General features: G+C 45.7%; 1 protein-coding gene across 1 annotated transcript in view; it reads right to left on the bottom strand.

Annotated features, from left to right (window-relative positions):
• The window catches only part of ENTREP2 (endosomal transmembrane epsin interactor 2), a gene marked incomplete at both ends in the record, with an annotated part of 388,800 nt that overhangs the window by 45,180 nt on the left and 325,161 nt on the right, over nt 1-18,459 (bottom strand). Inside the window, one exon of the mRNA XM_079699957.1 lies at nt 12,366-12,500. Coding sequence (XP_079556083.1) covers nt 12,366-12,500 — 135 coding nt within the window. The remainder of the gene's footprint in view (nt 1-12,365; nt 12,501-18,459) is intronic.

Here is an 18,459-nt window from a genome sequence, read left to right as displayed (position 1 = left end):
CAATGAAAGAGTAGCCCCTGCTCACCGCAACTAGAGAAAAGCCCATGCTCAGCAACAAAGACCCAACGCAGCCAAAAATAAATATTAATTAATTACTTTTTTAAAAAAGAATAGAAAACTATCAAATTAAAAATAAAAAAGCCCTCACTGATTTCAGAGATGGTTCCAGAGTGTCGCCCGGGGCCCCACCCCTCTCTGTGAGCCACTGTGAGCCAAAGAGATTTGGTTCCTGCCTCCGTGGGGCTTACGGTCTGGATGGGGCATGCTTACGACCCGCGGTCACTGTCATGTGAAGATAAAGTACAAGGAGCTGTGAGAACTTAGGATGAGGGTGCTGGTCTAGCCTGAGGGCTGGAGGAACGTTGACGGCTGAAGGATGAGGAAAAATGAGCCCATCGCAGTGGAGAGGAAGAGCCTTCCAGACACGGAGAGCTTCGTGTGCCAAGACCCCAGAGCACGGAGCATCCTGCGTGTGTCCTGGAGGCTGAGGAGGCTGGGGCGGCTGTGGGAAGGGGACAGGCAAGAGTGTCACAAACTGAGGCCAGACAGACTCTGTGAGACGTGCTCCGAGATGTAGGTCTTTGCCTTGAAAGCAAGTGCGACCTCATGGGATGTGCAGCATTAATGTCAGTGTGAGGTGGTGGGACAGTGGCCAGGGAGGGTGGTGGGAGGGAGAGGGAGGTTGGGACCCCTCCGTGGTCCCACTGCAGGGATGCTGGGATGACTGATTTTGTGTGTCAATTTGGCTGCCCTGTGGTGCCCAGGGATGTGGTCAAACATCATTCTGGATGTTTCTGTGAGAGTGTTTTTGGGTGAGCTTCACATTCACAGCAGTGACCCTGAGTAAAACAGAGTGTCTTCCAAATGGGGGTAGGGGTCATCCAACCAGGTGAAGACCTGACCTCCCCCGAGGAGGAGGGATCCTGCCGCAGAGGTGGCCTTTGGACTTGAACTCAGTTCTTCTCTGATGTTCAGCCTGCTGCCCACCTTGCATATTCTGGACTTGTCAGCCTCGTAATCATGTCAGTCAATTCTTTAAATATATCTCTTTCTCATATGTACACACAGACGCACGCGTGCGCGCACGCACACACACACACACACACACACACAAACGTCTTATTGGTTCTGTTTCTCCGGAGAACCCTGACTAATACAGGGGAGAAGATCTGAAATCGTCATTTTGGAGAGTTGAGGAGAGAGATGGGCAGGGGAAGGCAGCACAGGTGCTGCACAGAGTGGAGCGCCAGGTGAGGCAGGTGCTCACGGTGTAAGGTGCTCAGCCACAGGCCTCACGACGCGGCCCACTGGTCTTGCTGGGTGCAGATGAGGAGGGAATGTGGACAGTTTGGTTCATCCAGGGAGTGGGCTCCAGCAGAGAGGGGCTAGGAACAGAGTGGCGGGGCTTTTGGACACTAGTCCATGTGTCCTTGAAGGCATGGATCTGGCCCCTGGGCAGGAAGAAGGATGGACTCGCATAGTGGAGTCCGGCTGAGGCTGGGGAGAAGGCCTGCGGGAGAGGAGGCCGGACAAGAAGGCTGCAGGAGCCTAGGCTGGGGCCATGAGCTGGGGCGCCCCGCCAGGCCATCCTGGAGGTGGCAGGGCTCAGGGAAACGACCTTGGAGTGTGTGGTGGTGCTGGTGTGGAGGACATGGGATCTGGAGACTTGGGGTTAAGAGAGGGAGATGCCAGAGCTCTGCAGGGCCCAGCGCCCGGAATGCTGTGGCTCTTCCCTGCAAAGAGGAGGAGACGGGGATAAAACCGCCCGGCGGAGGGACAAAGGCGAGGCGCTGGCCCCACAGGAAGTGCCCTCATCCTGAGCAGAGCAGTGAGTGGCCCATCCTGGGCCTGCCTGCTTCACACCTGGCCCTTCGTGTACAGACAGCAGCCCACCCACCCATCCTGGGGGGCGGGCAGTGCTGAGGGACTGCGAGAGGCAACCAGCCCAACAAGGCTGCCCGCACAGAGACTGCTATAAATATATCCCTAGAAATACTTCTATGTCAACATCTGAGTCTCCTGGACCTGGTTTTAACTGAGCAGGTACAGATAAGTCGCAGGCCTCTTGGGTGGAACCTCTGTTCTGTAGGATTATTCTAAATATGCCATACAGACTTGGGGCTGCAGACATCCCACAAGACTCAGTATCACAACCACACAGGGGAAAGCGATGCCACCAAAATCAGAGGGTGGGCAGGCAGGCTTTCGGTGGCTTTGGGAACCAAGGGCAGAGATGCCATTCAGGAATGTGGTCGGCATCCCCACCCTATCATGGGGGCGAGGTGGGGGGAAGCCTTGCCAGACATAAATTGTGCTCAATCTCTCTGCACATTCCCTTACATGGACCCCATGACTGCTAAGTGGGAGATCGGGAATTTCACATCCTTCTCATCTCTGTCTGGATTCCACTTGGCCAGAGGGACCCATTAGCCGCCCCCTTGGGGATCCAGGGGTGAGAAGAAAGCTGTATAGAGATATGACCGTCTGTCTTGCTCTGTGTGGCTGCCCACTTCAGAAAATGGGGGGGGGGTCCCTTCTAGCAGGGTGTGTGTGTGTGTGTGTGTGTGTTTGTTTATCATTTCACACTGCCAGTCAATGCTGTGAGCTTTGTCACAAAATATTAGTGTTCACTTATTCTCAGAACCATTTTTATTTCTTCAGCATGGTTAAAAACTTACTCAAGGGCTTCCCTGGTGGCGCAGTGGTTGAGAGTCTGCCTGCCGATGCAGGGGACACGGGTTCGTGCCCCGGTCCGGGAAGATCCCACATGCCGCGGAGCGGCTGGGCCCGTGAGCCATGGCCGCTGAGCCTGCGCGTCCGGAGCCTGTGCTCTGCAACGGGAGAGGCCACAACAGTGAGAGGCCCGCATACCGCAAAAAAAAAAAAAAAAAAAAAACTTACTCAAGGGCTTCCCTGGTGGCGCAGTGGTTGAGAGTCCGCCTGCCGATGCAGGGGACGCGGGTTCGTGCCCCGGTCCGGGAGGATCCCACGTGCCGCGGAGCGGCTGGGCCCGTGAGCCACGGCCACTGAGCCTGTGCTCCGCAGCGATGAGGGGCCCGCGTACCGCAAAAAAAAAAAAAAAAAACTTACTCAAGATTAAATGATTTTTTCAGGTCCCTAGGTTTTTAGGAAATTGCCTTGCTGGGGTTTTTTTTTCCTTTAACTCCCTTACAGACAAAGAAAAGGATCTTCAAGAGAAGATAAGGAAGCATATAAACTCAATAACTGATTGATTTCTTGGGAAGCTTTTATCTCCTTGTCCATTGATAAAGTTTCTTTAGGTAATTTGCTTTACTACGGCTCAATAAATTAAACCAGGTACTTGAAGTAAACAAACAAATGAAAAAAGATCTTTAACTCTGTTTTGAATTAGAATTACATCATTATAATAAAACCATAATGATATTCTGGGATATTGCAAAGAATGAAAGTTGGGATGGACATAATATCAACACATGACGAAGCATATTCCGTGAGTTAACAATTCCAATTTGTGTAATCTTTTAAAAATTCTATTAATACTGATCAGAAAATATGTCACAATCTTGTGCTGGGTTTGACTTGGCAAAGACAACCATTAAACTACCAAAAACATCTTTTTATCATGTATTTTGTCCATCTTCCAAAAGCCTAGATATTATCTTATCAGGAAAGGGGACCTCCTTTGGTCGCAATTCCCACCACTGTCCAGTGCTTTGAGAAAGCGGATGCTGAAATCCTAATTATGAGGCCACCCGCTTTATGGACTTCATAATGGGTCACCCCCAGCCAGGTCCCATCATCAGGGAGCAGGCACTTGAGTCTTGGAGAACTGAGACTCTCCAAGGAGACCTGCCCAGGGGACCCAGGAGGAGCCATCTGACCCCCTCTGGGCTGCTGCCTGCTCAGCCCCATGATGGGCAACAGGATGCCCCATCCGTCCAGTTCTACAGTTCTGAGGATCCCTGCACTGCACGATGGAGCTCTGGGTCCCCTCTATGCCCTTTGCCCTTTCCCCTGCCCTCACCCTGTCAGGGTGGAGCAGCAAACCTAAGCATGGCAGGAGGCATTGTGTTTGAGAGATGCTGGTCTGCCCCCAGGATCCAGGATTCGATGCGGCTGGGGAAAGCTGAAAAGAGATCCAGGGAAGAGGGCTCAGAGCCCCCAAACACCTGAAAATAATCTGAGGGACAAGTGAGGCAGCATCCCCATCATCTTCCGGGTTCCAGTTAGACTCCTTATCAGCCAGGAAGAAGATCCGTTTCTGCTTGTTTTCCTTGACGGTGGATTATGCCCGCACAACCTTCCAGATATCGGGAGTGGTGGGGGGGAGGGTGGTGTGAAGGTCAGGAAGAAGTCAGACCGATCTCACTAAGTCACCATCAGTCAACTCAAACACACCTCAGATCAAAAGAGTGTTGATTCCCAAGCCAATTATATGGGATTTCCTGGGCACAAACTGAGTTCATTCGATACAAAGTATGAATAATCCATCATTTAATATGGAAATTTAGGCAGGGAACATCACTAATCAGATAACTAGAGCCTCAAGTCAGACTATTAAAGGACCAACAAACCCACTCTAATTGCTGATCAAAAAAGAGCAGGCAAGGGAAACTAATCCAAGTGACATGCCCGTTCGTGCCTTTCCTTTGGCTCCCAAGGAAATTCCTCCACGGAGGAGCAGGCCTGCCCTTCCCCACATGACTCCTGCCACCCCCATGCGTTCTGAGAGTTTCAACATGGAGAAGCCACCCCAGGTCCCTTCACAGCGGGTGAGTCACCGAGCACAACCTGGCTTGCATGACTTTAAGCATAATAAGCATATTAAAAATGACTGCATAATGCACACTATTGTGTACAAAATAGACAAACAACACGCTCTACTGTATAGCACAGGGAACTATATTCAATATCCTGTAATAAACCATAATGGAAAAGAATCTGAAAAAGAAGATATATATATGTACAACTGAATCACTTTGCTGTACAGCAGAAATTAACATAACACTGTAAACCAAGTATATATGTCAATTAAAAAAAAAGAGTGCACGACTAATTACAAGAAAACCAGAGAATGTGGTACGTGGATCTACATGAATCTCAGAGGAAGAAGTACCTATATTTATGACAAGGAAGTACAAAACCTTAATTACGCTAAAGCCTATTTAAATAGAGCATGATGCTTGATAGGGGTTAGGACTTGCCTTTGGTGCTCTGAAGTATCCATGGACCTCAGAAAAGATCTAAGAAAGGGATAAAATACATGGAAACTCCCCCCCACCCCCGTGTAATTAACTAGCTACAGACATCCTTGGGGGAAGGCTGGGACCAAACTGAGAAGGTGGCAGCTCAGTCTAAGATCTAAAAGTAGAGACACAAAGGCTCAAGGACTAAACGACAAAGAAACAGACTGAGAAGTGAGCTGCCCAAACCCGAGATCACGTCGGAAGCAGAGCACAAAGGTAACAGTCACTGCAGAGAACAAGGCGAGGAGGAGAGGCTTTAGGAAAATGGAGCAAAGTGAGGTGGAAAAGAAAGAGTTGTAAAAACTAGAGAAAAAAATGATAGTGATGAAAGACAGGTCAGAGTGGTCCAAGAAAGGCACACTTACCCTCAAACTAAGAGAACAGAAAAAAAAAATTCAAATGCATAGTTCAAGAAAGCTTTTCTGAAATAAAGCAAGATGCAAACTCACAGGCTGAAAGGTGCACTGTGGACCATGGAAATTTGAGAAGGACTGATCAGTGTCAAGACATATCATAGTGAAGTTAATGGACTTGATCATTTAAAAACACCATTGACATAGGACCAAAAACATGTTGCCTTGTATCGGACAGGCTAGGCTAGGTTATGCTGTGGTAACAAACATCCCCCAAGTCTCAGTGGGTTAAGACAACAGAGGTTTATTTCTCATTCATGCCATGTGTCCATTGTGGGTACTTGTGAATGAGTTATGGGGTCTCTGCACATGGTAGGGACCCAGGCTGATGGTGCAGCCACCACCTATGATTTGCCAGTTACGGTGCCAGAGGGAAAGAGAGCCCCAGAGAATCTCACACCACAGGTACACACTCGGCCTTGGAAAAGTGATCCATGTATGTTCCACTCACATGGCTCCAGACACCCAAAAGGGCACTAGGACTAGGTCTAGGGGAACTTGGAGAGTTAAAAATATTTTTAAACAGTACTGACGACTACCACATACCAAAAAAGAAGAGAGCATTATGCTGATATAAGATCTTTCTCTACAGCAATATTCAATGTCAAAAGAGAATGGCACACCACCTATAAACCCCTAGGGGGTAAATGTGCTCCTCAAAAATTCTATACCAGGGAGGTCATTATGGATAATATCTCCCAGTTCTGCTTAGGATGCAGACAGCTAAAAAGAGCATTCACCCCACCATTACACAAAAAATAAGACACTGGACACTCTGCAAATTCACATCTTAAGTTGATCCCATCTGACAGCTGAGGTCACGGGGCAACCAGCTAATCCAAATGCCAAGGAAAGACAGACACCTCTATGGAGAGATAGGAGGATGTGCTTACCTGGGGTCGATGCCGTCAGACAAGTTCTTGTGGAAAAGGTGGGCCAGAGCATATAGGGAACTTAGCAGAGAGATGGAAGCTATACGTAAGAATCAAATGGAAATGCTAGAAATGAAAAGCACAGTCACAGAAACCACAGGGTCACCAGAAGACTCGACAGAGCTGAGGAAAGACTTACCATGTGGGGTTGATTTTGGGGAATGCAAGGCTGGTTCACCGTTCAAAGAAAGACAAATATCATATGATATTGCTTATATGTGGAATCTAAAAAAAACGATACAGATAAACTCATATGCAAAAGAGAAATAGACTCACAGACATAGAAGGCAAACTTATGATTACCAAAAGGGAAGGGGGGGAGGGGTAAATTAGGAGTTTGGGATTAACAGATACACACGACTCTATATAAAACAGATAACCAACAAGGTCCTACTGTGTAGCACAGGGGGCTATACGCAATATCTTGTAATAACCTATAGTGGAAAAGAATCTGAAAAAGAATAGATATAGATATATATGTATGTATAAGTAAATCACTTTGCTCTACACCTGAAACTAACATAACATTGTAAATCAACTATACTTCAATAATAAAAAAAAACATGATTCACCACATTAGCAGAATAAAGAAGACAAAGTATATGAACATCTAAGTAGACACAGAAGGTACTTTGACAAAACCAACATCCACCCTGATAAAAACTCTCAGAAAACTAGGAACAGTAGGCAACTTCCACAACCAGATAGTGGACATCTATAAAAAACACAGAGCTAACAACACACGTAATCCCTAGAATCAGGAACAAGGTAAGCATGTACGCTCTCACTACTTCAATCTGACACTGCTGGAGATTCTAGTCAGTGCAATAGGCAAGGAAGAAGAATCAGAGGCAACCAGATGGGAAAAGAAGATGTAAGATGGCATCTTTCTGGTAATCAATAGCACATGATTGCCTCCATAGAAAATCCAAAAGAATCTATAAAAGAGCTACTAGAATTAGTAGGTAAGTTTAGCAAATCACAGGATACAAGCTCAGTAACAAAAATCAAATTTCTATATATAAATGAACAAGACAATTTTAAAAAATTTAAGTACCATTAAAAGAGCACCTAGGGCTTCCCTGGTGGCGCAGTGGTTGAGAGTCCACCTGCCGATGCAGGGGACGCGGGTTCGTGCCCCGGTCCGGGAAGATCCCACATCCCGCGGAGCGGCTGGGCCCGTGAGCCATGGCCGCTGAGCCTGCGCGTCCGGAGCCTGTGCTCCGCAACGGGAGAGGCCACAACAGTAAGAGGCCCGCATACCGCAAAAAAAAAAAAAAAGAAAAAAAGAGCACCTGTACACATTAAATACTCTAGGCATACATATTATAAAATATGTTATGCTCTATATACTAAAAACTACACAACACAGATGGAAAAAAAGAAACACTGATGAAATCAAAGAAGACCTAAATAAATGGAGAGCTAAACCATGAATATATCCATTCTCTCCAAGTTGATGTATACATTCAGTGCAATCTCAATCAAAATTCCAGCAGGATTTCTGTAGAAATTGAAATGTTGATTCCACAATTTATATGGAAGTACAAAGGAACTAGGATAACCAAGACAATTTTGGAAAACAAAAACAAAGTTAGAGGACAGCAGTAAACAAACGCTTACTTCTAAGAGTCCCTTGTCTTCCTGATCTTGGATGAATCTCAGCTCCCCCCAGAGCCATTGCTCCCTTTCCAGGCCCTCAGTTGGGGGGCAGGGGCAGGCTGGTCACTGCTGCTCTTTTTTTAAATTAATTTCTTATTTTATACTGGAGTATAGTTGATTTATAATGCTGTGTTCGTTTCAGGTGTACAGCAAAGTGCCTCAGTTATACATATACATATATCCATTTGTTTTCAGATTCTTTTCCCATATAGGTTATTACAGAATATTGACTAGGGTTCCCTGTGCTATACAGTAGGTCCTTGCTGATTATCTATTTTATCTATTTTATGACTATTTTATATATATAATGTATATATGTTAATCCCAAAGTCCTAATGTATACCCCCCATCCCACATTTCCCCTTTGCTAACCATAGGTTTGTTTTCTATGTCTGTGAGTCTGTTTCTGTTTTGTAAAGAAGTTCATTTGTATCATATTTTTAAAGATTCCACATATAAGTGATATCATATTATACTTGTCTTTCTCTGTCTGACTTACTCCACTCAGTATGATAATCTCTAGGTCTATCCATGTTGCTGCAAATGGCATTATTTTGTTCTTTTTTTATGGCTGAGTAATATTCTGTTGTATATATGTACCACATCTTCTTTATCCATTCATTTATCAATGGACATTTAGGTTGCTTCCATGTTTTGGCTATTGTAAATAGTGCTGCTATGAACATAGGTGTGCATGTATCTTTTCAAATTATGGTTTTCTCCAGATATATGCCCTAGGAGTGGGATTGCTGGGTCATATGGTAGTTCTATTTTTAGTTACTTAAGGAACCTCCATACTGTTCTCCATAGTGGCTGCACCAACTTACATTCCCACCAGCAGTGTAGAGGGTTCCCTTTTCTCCACACACTCTCCAGCACTTATTATGTATAGACTTTTTGATGATGGCCATTCTGACTGATATGAGGTGATACCTCATTGTCGTTTTGATTTGCATTTCTCTAATGATTAGTGATGTTGAGCATCTTTTCATGTGCTTTTTGGCCACCTGTATGTCTTCTTTGGAGAAATGTCTATTTAGATCTTCTGCCCAGTTTTTGGTGGGGTTGTTTGTTTTTTGATATTGAGCTGCATGAGCTGTGTGTATATTTTGGAAATTAATCCCTTGTTGGTCGCTTTGTTTGCAAACTGCTACTCTTTCCACCTCAGTCATAAATCCTACCTCCTCTGGGCCTCACGCCACCAGCGCTACCTCTACTTACGTTTTGGAAACAAATTCATTGAGAAGTTTGGTGCAGTCTTTCTTTTCCTTCAACTCTTACCATTGTCCCAGGCAACGCGAACATCCATGGGGATGAGCCATTCAACGAGGCTCCCAGCTTGGCTGGAACATCTTCAGTGTCCTTCACTCCATTCCACTCCAGCCACCCCATCCCTCATGGCCTTCTCGTCAGGGCACCAGAACAGTGGACTAGGGTGGACAGCAAGCTCCCCCAGGCCTGGCTGCATTCTTGGAGGGAGTGTTGCTGACCCCACACCATCTTCACTGTTCAAGCCAAGGTCACCTCCTCAGGGGATGGAGGGGCCCCCTGAGTGCAGGGTTAGGAACTCCAGGCCTTGGGGGAGCAGGCCAGATACCTCCAATCCATCCACTGGGGAGAGGGGTGTGACCTGATCACTTCACAACATCTGCACACCCAGGCAGTCTGCAGCATTGCAAGATGCCCCAGGGGTGTGCCAGCTTCTTCCGGGGGCGGGTAGGAGTTGCACTGTCATTATAATGACCTATTGTCTTGTGACGTTTTTTAAATATGGAAAGAAATGGTGCCCGGGCTGAGCAGAAGACTTAGGAGTAGGCAGAATGGGATCAGAGTGAGCACAGCCGACGCTGGTGGGATGACCCTGAGCATCCCCAGGAGCTGTTAAGATAGAAGCCGTGGCTGTACTCAACGTGAGATAGCAAGGAACACCTTGTAACCAAGAGGATGGGCCCTTGATTGCTGCCTCTGGCTTCCTCCAACCCCCTGGATCTGACACTCTGGTGGGCTGCTGGGACCAATGAGCGGGGACCATCCTCTCTGTGAAACAGGGAGGTGCTGGGGGCCTCAGGCACATCCTCTATCTCTGTAGCCACTGCTCATTTGCCAGCCAGCTTCCCAGGGCACTGGAGTTCACAGGGAGCTCCCCAGACCTGCTGGTTCACCATTGCCAGCATTTGAAATGACACCCATGGAGGACCAACCACAGGCCCCTGTTCCAGACGGCGACACTGCCCTCCATTCTCCCAGGTGCCAGGGTGGCTCTCTGGAGCCTCCAGATCCCCACACACTGCAACCCTTACACATGTATGTACTACAGGGCTCCCTGTATACCGTAAATACCATTTTACCACCCACCAAGGGCTGCTTGGGCCGTAGCTGCATCTTTCAAAAAATGTTTAGCAGTTTAGTTTCAGGGAAAAGAGAAGAATTGGGTTCATTGTTCATATGCGTTTTTAAGCGGCCAATTTTAACTTTCAGGAGTAGGAAAAACTTGTAGGAAGAAGAAGAAAGAAGTGATATAAACAATTTTCCATGTCATTAAAGAAAAAGCAGATGCTGTACATAAGAATAGATTGCCATGGGAGACTATAAAATTTCTTGCTCCAAATATCTTTAAAAAGGCGAAGTAAGTACCCATCTGTTCCCTGATGATGTAATAGCGAAAATGTTGGCTCAGCCATAAAAAAGAACAAAATAATGCCACTTGCAGCAACATGGATGGACCTAGAGATTATCATACTAAGTGAAATAAGTCAGAAAGACAAATATCATATGATATCACTTATATGTGGAATCTAAAATATGACACAGATGAACCTATCTACAAAACAGAAACAGACTCACAGGCATAGAGAACAGACTGGTGGTTGCCAAGGGGGAGGGGGTGGGAGAGGGAAGGATTGGGAGTTTGGGGTTATCAGAGGCTAACCCTAAACTCCCAATCCTTATATATAGGATGGATATCCTATATATTATATATAGGATGGATAAACAACAAGGTCCTACTGTAGAGCACAGAGAACTATAACCAATTTCCTGGGATAAACCATAATGGAAAAGAATATAGAAAAAGAATGTATGTATAACTGAGTCACTTTGCTGTACAGCAGGAATTAACACAACATTGTAAATCAACTATACTTCAATTAAAAAAATGTTGGAGGAACTTCCCTGGTGGCACAGTGGTCGAGCATCCGCCTGCCAGTGAAGGGGACACAGGTTCGAGCCCTGGTCCAGGAAGATCCCAGATGCCGCGGAGCAAGTAAGCCCATGCGGCACAACTACTGAGCCTGAGCTCTAGAGCCCACGCACCACAGCTACTGAGCCCGCGAGCCACAACTACTGAAGCCCGTGTGCCTAGAGCCCGAGCTCCGCAACAAGAGAAGCCACCACAGTGAGAAGCTCATGCACCGCAACAAAGAGTAGCCCCTGCTCGCTGCAACTAGAGAAAGCCTGCATGCAGCAACAAAGACCCAGCACAGCCAAAAATAAATAAATTTTAAAAAATGTTGGAAAAGCAGTAGCACGCATCACATCCACATCTGCAACAACCTCTTTCAACCATTCAGCCCTGCTTCACAGACGTGGGAGTCAGAGAGTGAAATGGTGGAAATGGAAAACCCAGAAAGTGAAACCTTTAAAGTGGAAATCTCTAATGGTTTAAAACGCTCTCTGGGGCTTCCCTGGTGGCGCAGTGGTTGAGAATCTGCCTGCCAATGCAGGGGACACGGGTTCGAGCCCTGGTCTGGGAAGATCTCACATGCCGCGGAGCAACTAGGCCCGTGAGCCACAATTACTGAGCCTGCGCGTCTGGAGCCTGTGCTCCACAACAAGAGAGGTCACGATAGTGAGAGGCCCGAGCACCGCGATGAGGAGTGGCTCCCACTTGCTGCAACTAGAGAAAGCCCTCGCACAGAAAGGAAGAGCCAACACAGCCATAAATAAATAAGTAAGTAAGTAAGTAAATAAATAAATAAATAAAACGCTCTCTGGAAAGATATTCCCTGTTGCATGTGACCCAGCTGGATGAACTAAGAACTGAAAGGAACACAGTTAATAAAACCTTCCTACGAGATGTCGAGACGTCGCAAGGATGGGATGGGAGGCGGAAGCAGTGGAGCCTGGGTCACCTTCAAGGTCAGCCGCACGGTGTTGCAGTCCTCCCTCAGCGGGTTCAGCTTCAGCGTCTCTCCGAGGTTGCTGCAGCCCGACGACTGATGCTGCATCTCACAGCAGACACACACCTCGACGCTGTCGAACTTAATCTAGACAGGGGTACACAGAGATCACGGTTAAAACCGGGCACGTGCTTGAGCTACACACATGCTTAAGAACACCATGTGACAAGCATCCCATCTCGTTTTCTTTAAATAATAAAGCCAAGACGATTTTTTTTAATAGACAAAAGACATCAGAAACACTATTAGGAATTATTTAACATTTCTATTTTAAAAGCAATTAATAAAAAAATAAATTTGAAGAAACCTAAGCTATAAAGTTACAGAAAATTACATGAAGTTGAGCATGGAGACATTATCACATGTCTGTGATAACACACATTCTGTTCCCACGGTCAGCAGCTCCTGTCTCCCTTCATGGCCTAGCAAACTCCTACTCATCCGTCAAGACCCAACTCCAGCGCCATCCCTGAGGCCTTGTCTGGTTTCCCTCTCGGGAGCTGCTTGCTTCTCCCCTGCTGGAGACTCACTTTTTCAGCAGCAGTGACTCGTGTCAGTGTGCCCCCAAGGGCAGCTACCACATCTTAACCATTACAATGTCCACAATGCCCAGGAGGTGTGGGCCTTCAATAAGGGCTGAATGAATAAAAACGCCTGGGAAAATTAAAGACTATGGAAAGAAAAAATGCAGTTCAAGTGTTTTTAAAAGCCTGGACCCCAGGAGGAGAGCCACAGAGCACACCTGAGCCGGACCTGCAGCTTGAAGTGGACCTGCCCTGGCCTGGCTACAGAAATGAGAGAGAAATCACTGCTCTGCACACGTACACAGTTGTACCCACCCATCTCCAGTCCTGGTCGGGCTGTCACACATGCACCCAACTGTTCACAGCCTCAGGCTTCGGGAAAAGTGAACTAAAAGAGGGACAGCCATAGGTCAAGGGCATCGTCCATGGCCAAATTTTCATCTATTTTAAACCTCTAGATAGTTTATCCTTTACCTATTTTATGCCTCATCTTTGCTCTTTTCATTCAGTCTTCTCAAATAATTTATAATTTATGTACCTTAATCACTACACGTTTGAGTGAGTGGGGGGGGTGGACCTCGTGTGTCCAGGATTGCTCGTTGGCGATTCTCCAAATCTGCGCTCAGGCCTCGGGGGCAGGACTGGAGGCAGGGGGAGGAGGGCGGTGTCTGCACAAACCACTGTCCCCCGCCACGGCCACCCACCTACGGCAGGAGGGGCTGTGGAAGCTGCCTTTAGAGATGCTCACGCTTTTAGAGATGTCTCTAGGCTCCAGGGCTGAAGCCCGGCTAAAGAAGCCATAACAACACCCCCATACAACACTCCGGGAAATGGTGCAGCTCACACCTGACCCCGCACCCAACCCTGGAGGTCCACAGGGCCCGCTGCCCACCAGTGTCAGGGCCGCTGTTGGTAGAGAAGCATGGGCCAGACCAAGGTAAACGGCCGTGGCTTTCTGGCCACTGAAATCTCCACGGTCATGTCATTGGCAACGTTTATTTCTGGTCCCAAGAAACTGGAAAAGAAGGGTTATGATTCTCGAGGCCAAGTTTTAAAAGGTAATGAGGGAAAAGGTAAAACTGTTAAAAGGTAAAACAAAGGTTAAAAAAAAAAGGTCAAAGTTCACCCCAGGTGCCCCTTCCCACTGGGGGTTCTGAGGTCCCCAGCCTTGGGTGCTGGGTGGACCCTGGCCATCAGAGCTGGGCATGTGCTCAGGGAGAGGACCACTCTGCCTCGGAGCATCCTGGACCTGAGGGGGATGGGAGGGGAGCAGGGGCGGCACCACCCAGAAGGGAGGCCGGAGGGAGGCTGGTGGACAGGCTCTCTCCTGGTCAAACTCTGCCCAGGCTCCCCCGAGCCCTCTTCCCCACAAGGCCTCAACCATGGCCTACAAAGGCCTGTAAACACAAACATGCTCTAACAGCTCAAGGCAACATCCCTACAGGACTTGATCCCCCAAAAAGTGCCTGCCTGAGAAAGCCCAAGGCTGCCAGGAGAACTGGTTGCTTTTTCCAGCCTCGGGAGAGGGCCCATGTCCCAGCCTCTGTGGGAAGGGAGCCTGTCTCTGGTGACTGCCAGCAGCTGGCACAGACAGCGGGCATCTTCGCATGGACCCTGCTAACCCGTTGTGATTTTCCACTTCCCTGACTCTACTGAGGCCCCACTCCCCCCAACCCCCACTCCCTCATCCTTCCTTTAACACACCTGGTCACCTCTGTGCAAACTGAAGTCAAGTTCAAGCACACACTCGACTCTCCTCCCAACTGTCACATTCTACTTCTAATGAAAACCTGTCCTCACCACTTTGAGGTACAGCTCTGTTCATCTTTGACAAGGCCCAGCTCTGGGGAGCTGAGGCTACCTATTCCGCCCTGAGGCAGCCCTGGGCAGGGGCCTCTTCTTGGCCTTCTCCTGAGGTGTCTTACACACCTGCCCTCAGCCCACGGTTTAAGGCACTGAGATTTATAACAAGAGTGAACAGGAAACAAAATTGCTGAAATCTGAAAATCCCTGTATGGAACTTTATTTCTGGTCCTCTTTGCTAGAAAATATTTATTCTGGAATTGGAGGCCTAACTACATAAAATTTCTAGGGGTTGATTTATCTCTTGTCTGAAGCAGGAGTAAGACAGTATGGGAAGGGGCTGGCTATGGGGACAGAGACGGTATTGGAGTGACAGGGAACCATGGGCTCCCAGTGGCCTGTAGAGCCTGGGGGCGGCTGTGAGATGGATGAGAACATTTCAGAGGCCAGGTTGTGTGCACGACTTTCACTCCCTCCTGTATAATGTCAGCGTGCTCTATATAGGCAGTGATGTGGTTTCCACTACTCACATGTTTACCCAAACTACCTTTGCCTGAACAATAGAGAGATAGAGGCAGAAAACCATACAAACAGATGGAGAGATATACCCTGTTCTTGGATTGGAAGAATCAACATTGTGAAAATGACTATACTACCCAAGACAATCTACAGATTCAATGCAATCCCTATCAAATTACCAATAGCAGTTTTCACAGAACTAGAACAAAAAAATTTTTTTAATTTGTATGGAAACACAAATGACCCTAAATAGGAAGAACAATCTTGAGAAAGAAAAACGGTGGTGGAAGAATCAGGCTCCCTGACTTCAGACTATACGACAAAGCTACAGTCATCAAAACAGTATGGTACTGGCACAAAAGCAGAAATACAGATCAATGAAATAGGATAGAAAGCCCAGAAATAAACCCACGCACCTATGGTCAATTAATCTACGACAAAGGAGGCAAGAACATACAATGGAGAAAAGACAGTCTCTTCAATAAGTGGTGCTGGGAAAACTGGACAGCTAAATGTAAAAGAATGAAATTAGAACATTCTCTAACACCACACACAAAAATAAACTCAAAATGGGTTAAAGACCTAAATGTAAAGTCAGATAGTATAAAACCCCTAGAGGAAAACATAGGCAGAACACTCTTTGACATAAATCGTAGCAATATTTTTTTGGATCCATCTCCTAGAGTAATGGAAATAAAAACAAAAATAAACAAATAGGACCTAATTAAACATACATGTTCTTTAAAGCATTTTTATCATGGATTATAAATGAATACATGAAGGTCCAAACAATAAAACTGTGAGAAGATAAGATAGGAGAATATCCTCATGACCCTGGGATAGGGAAACACTTCTTTTTTTTTTTTTTTTTTTTTTTTGCGTTATGTGGGCCTCTCACCGCTGTGGCCTCTCCCGTTGCGGAGCACAGGCTCCGGACGCACAGGCCCAGCGGCCATGGCTCACGGGCCCAGCCGCTCCGCGGCATGTGGGATCCTCCCAGACCGGGGCACGAACCCGTGTCCCCTGCATCGGCAGGCGGACCCTCAACCACTGCGCCACCAGGGAAGCCCTGGGAAACACTTCTTAAACATGGCTCAAAATGTGTAAAGAAAAAACAAATGACTTATGTGTTTGACTATTTGTAATTAAAATTTTTTTCTTCAAACAATACCCATAAGAGAATAAAAACAGGAGATTTTGCATCACATGTAAGTGACAGATGACATATCCAAAACAAACAAAAAGCTCTGTCTTAAATATTCAGAAAAAGACAAACAACCCCTATGAAACATGCGATATTGAGCCCCACCACAATAGTACTCTGAGAAACAGAAATCAAAATAAAGTTAGATGTCATTACATCCCCAACAGAATCGCTAAAACTGAAGAATAATGACAATAGACAATACCAAGTGAGGATAAGGATGTGAAGCAACAGGAAGGCATACATTTCTGTGGGGTGTGAATTGAGACAGCAATGTTGGAAAACAGCTTGGCATTATCTACTTAAGTTAAAGATTGTGCCTCAATCTAACATAATACCCAACAGATATTTCCATCCTAGGACTATATCCAACAGATATGCATGCAATGGTTACAAAAAACATGTACTGGAAAGTTCATAGCAACATTACTTAAAACAGCTTCACACAGGAAAGAGCTCAATGTCCATCAAAAGCAGAATGGATGAATAAACTGTTTTATATTCATACCATGCAATATTATAAAGCAATGAACATGAATACAGCAACATGCCACACGAGTATACCGCACAGCATGTTGAGCACAGGAAGCCAGATACAAAAGAAATACTTCTACTGAAATGAAGTTCAAAAAACCAGACAAAATTAAACTATAGTGTTCAGAGATGCATGCATAGCTGGTACAATTGTTTAAAAAATTAAAGATGTGAGTATCATAAAGATTAGCATAGTGATTATCTTTGGGGGGTGGAGAGGCAGTGAACTGGGAGTACATAAGGAGGGCTTTGGGATGCTGGGGATGCTTTATTTCTAGACTTCAGTAGAGGTCACATGGTTATTTGACTCTTGATAAATTGCTAAGCTACATATTTTTGTTTTGTGCACTTTCCTATATGTGTTTTGTATTTCTCAATAGAAAGAGTTAAAAATGGATGGGCTTGCTTGAAAGTAAATGAAATGTAAAATTTAGATTAGGAAAAGAATGAAAACAAAATAATAGAAAACAGAAAAAAAGAAATTTAACAAACATAAAAAGTGAAACTAATGGAATAGAAATAAAGGTATTAGGACGAATAAAGCCTAATGGTGATTCTTGAACAGACCAAAAAATAATAATAATAATGCAAATCCTTGGTAGGATTGATTTTTGAAAAAGAAAGCCAAAGTAAACAACACTAGGAATGAGAAAGGAGATTTAACTATAAATATAGTAGAGACTAAAAGAATATGGGCAGCTCTACAGCCATAAATTTGAAAATCTAGAGGACATGGATAATTTCCTAGCAAAATAAAACTATGATACTGAGTCCATAAGATGCAGTAAACCTAAAGATCAATAACCATAAGAGATTGGAAAGTCCAATATGGCATTTCAGGCTGAGTTCACTCTGACCTTTAATGAAAAGATAATTCCTACGTTTTAAAACAATTTCAGACCAAGAGATAAGGAAGAAAAAACCACAGTTACCTTATAAAGCTAGCAAAGCCTTACCAGCAATTCTGAAAAGGAAAAACAAAAGCTCCCCACCCCCACTAACAAACCAAAAGGCCAATTTCTCCTTTCAATAAAAAAAAAAAAAACCCACAAATATTCTAAGCAAAAAACTGGCTAATTGAATCTAATGCTATATTAAAAGAATTATATTCCATGGCTGTATTAAAAAGGAATCTTGAATGAGAACTATACAATCCAAGTCAAAATGCCTTAAACAAGAAAGGGAATTTATAGATTCATAAAACTAAAACCAAAGAGTCCAAGGTTTGGAACTCAGGTATGGTGGCAGCCAGGTACTGAAATGGTCTCAGTGCTGTCTTTCTCAGTCTCTGGCTACCCTTTCCTTAGGGTTGGCTCTGTACTCAGAAAGCATCTCCTGAAAATATGTCCAGAACCTGGAAGCTTAGCAGCCTCATTGGTCAACGTGTGCATTCTGATTGCTTCAGCCCCAGGCCTGGCTGGCCACATAGCAAAGGGAGAAATAAAACTTTGTTCTGTTAAAC

The sequence above is a fragment of the Hyperoodon ampullatus genome, assembly GCF_949752795.1.
Source record: "Hyperoodon ampullatus genome assembly, chromosome: 3".
Taxonomy (NCBI): domain Eukaryota; kingdom Metazoa; phylum Chordata; class Mammalia; order Artiodactyla; family Ziphiidae; genus Hyperoodon; species Hyperoodon ampullatus.
Note: the sequence above shows the minus strand (reverse complement) of the source record. Positions and strands in the feature narration are given on the sequence as shown.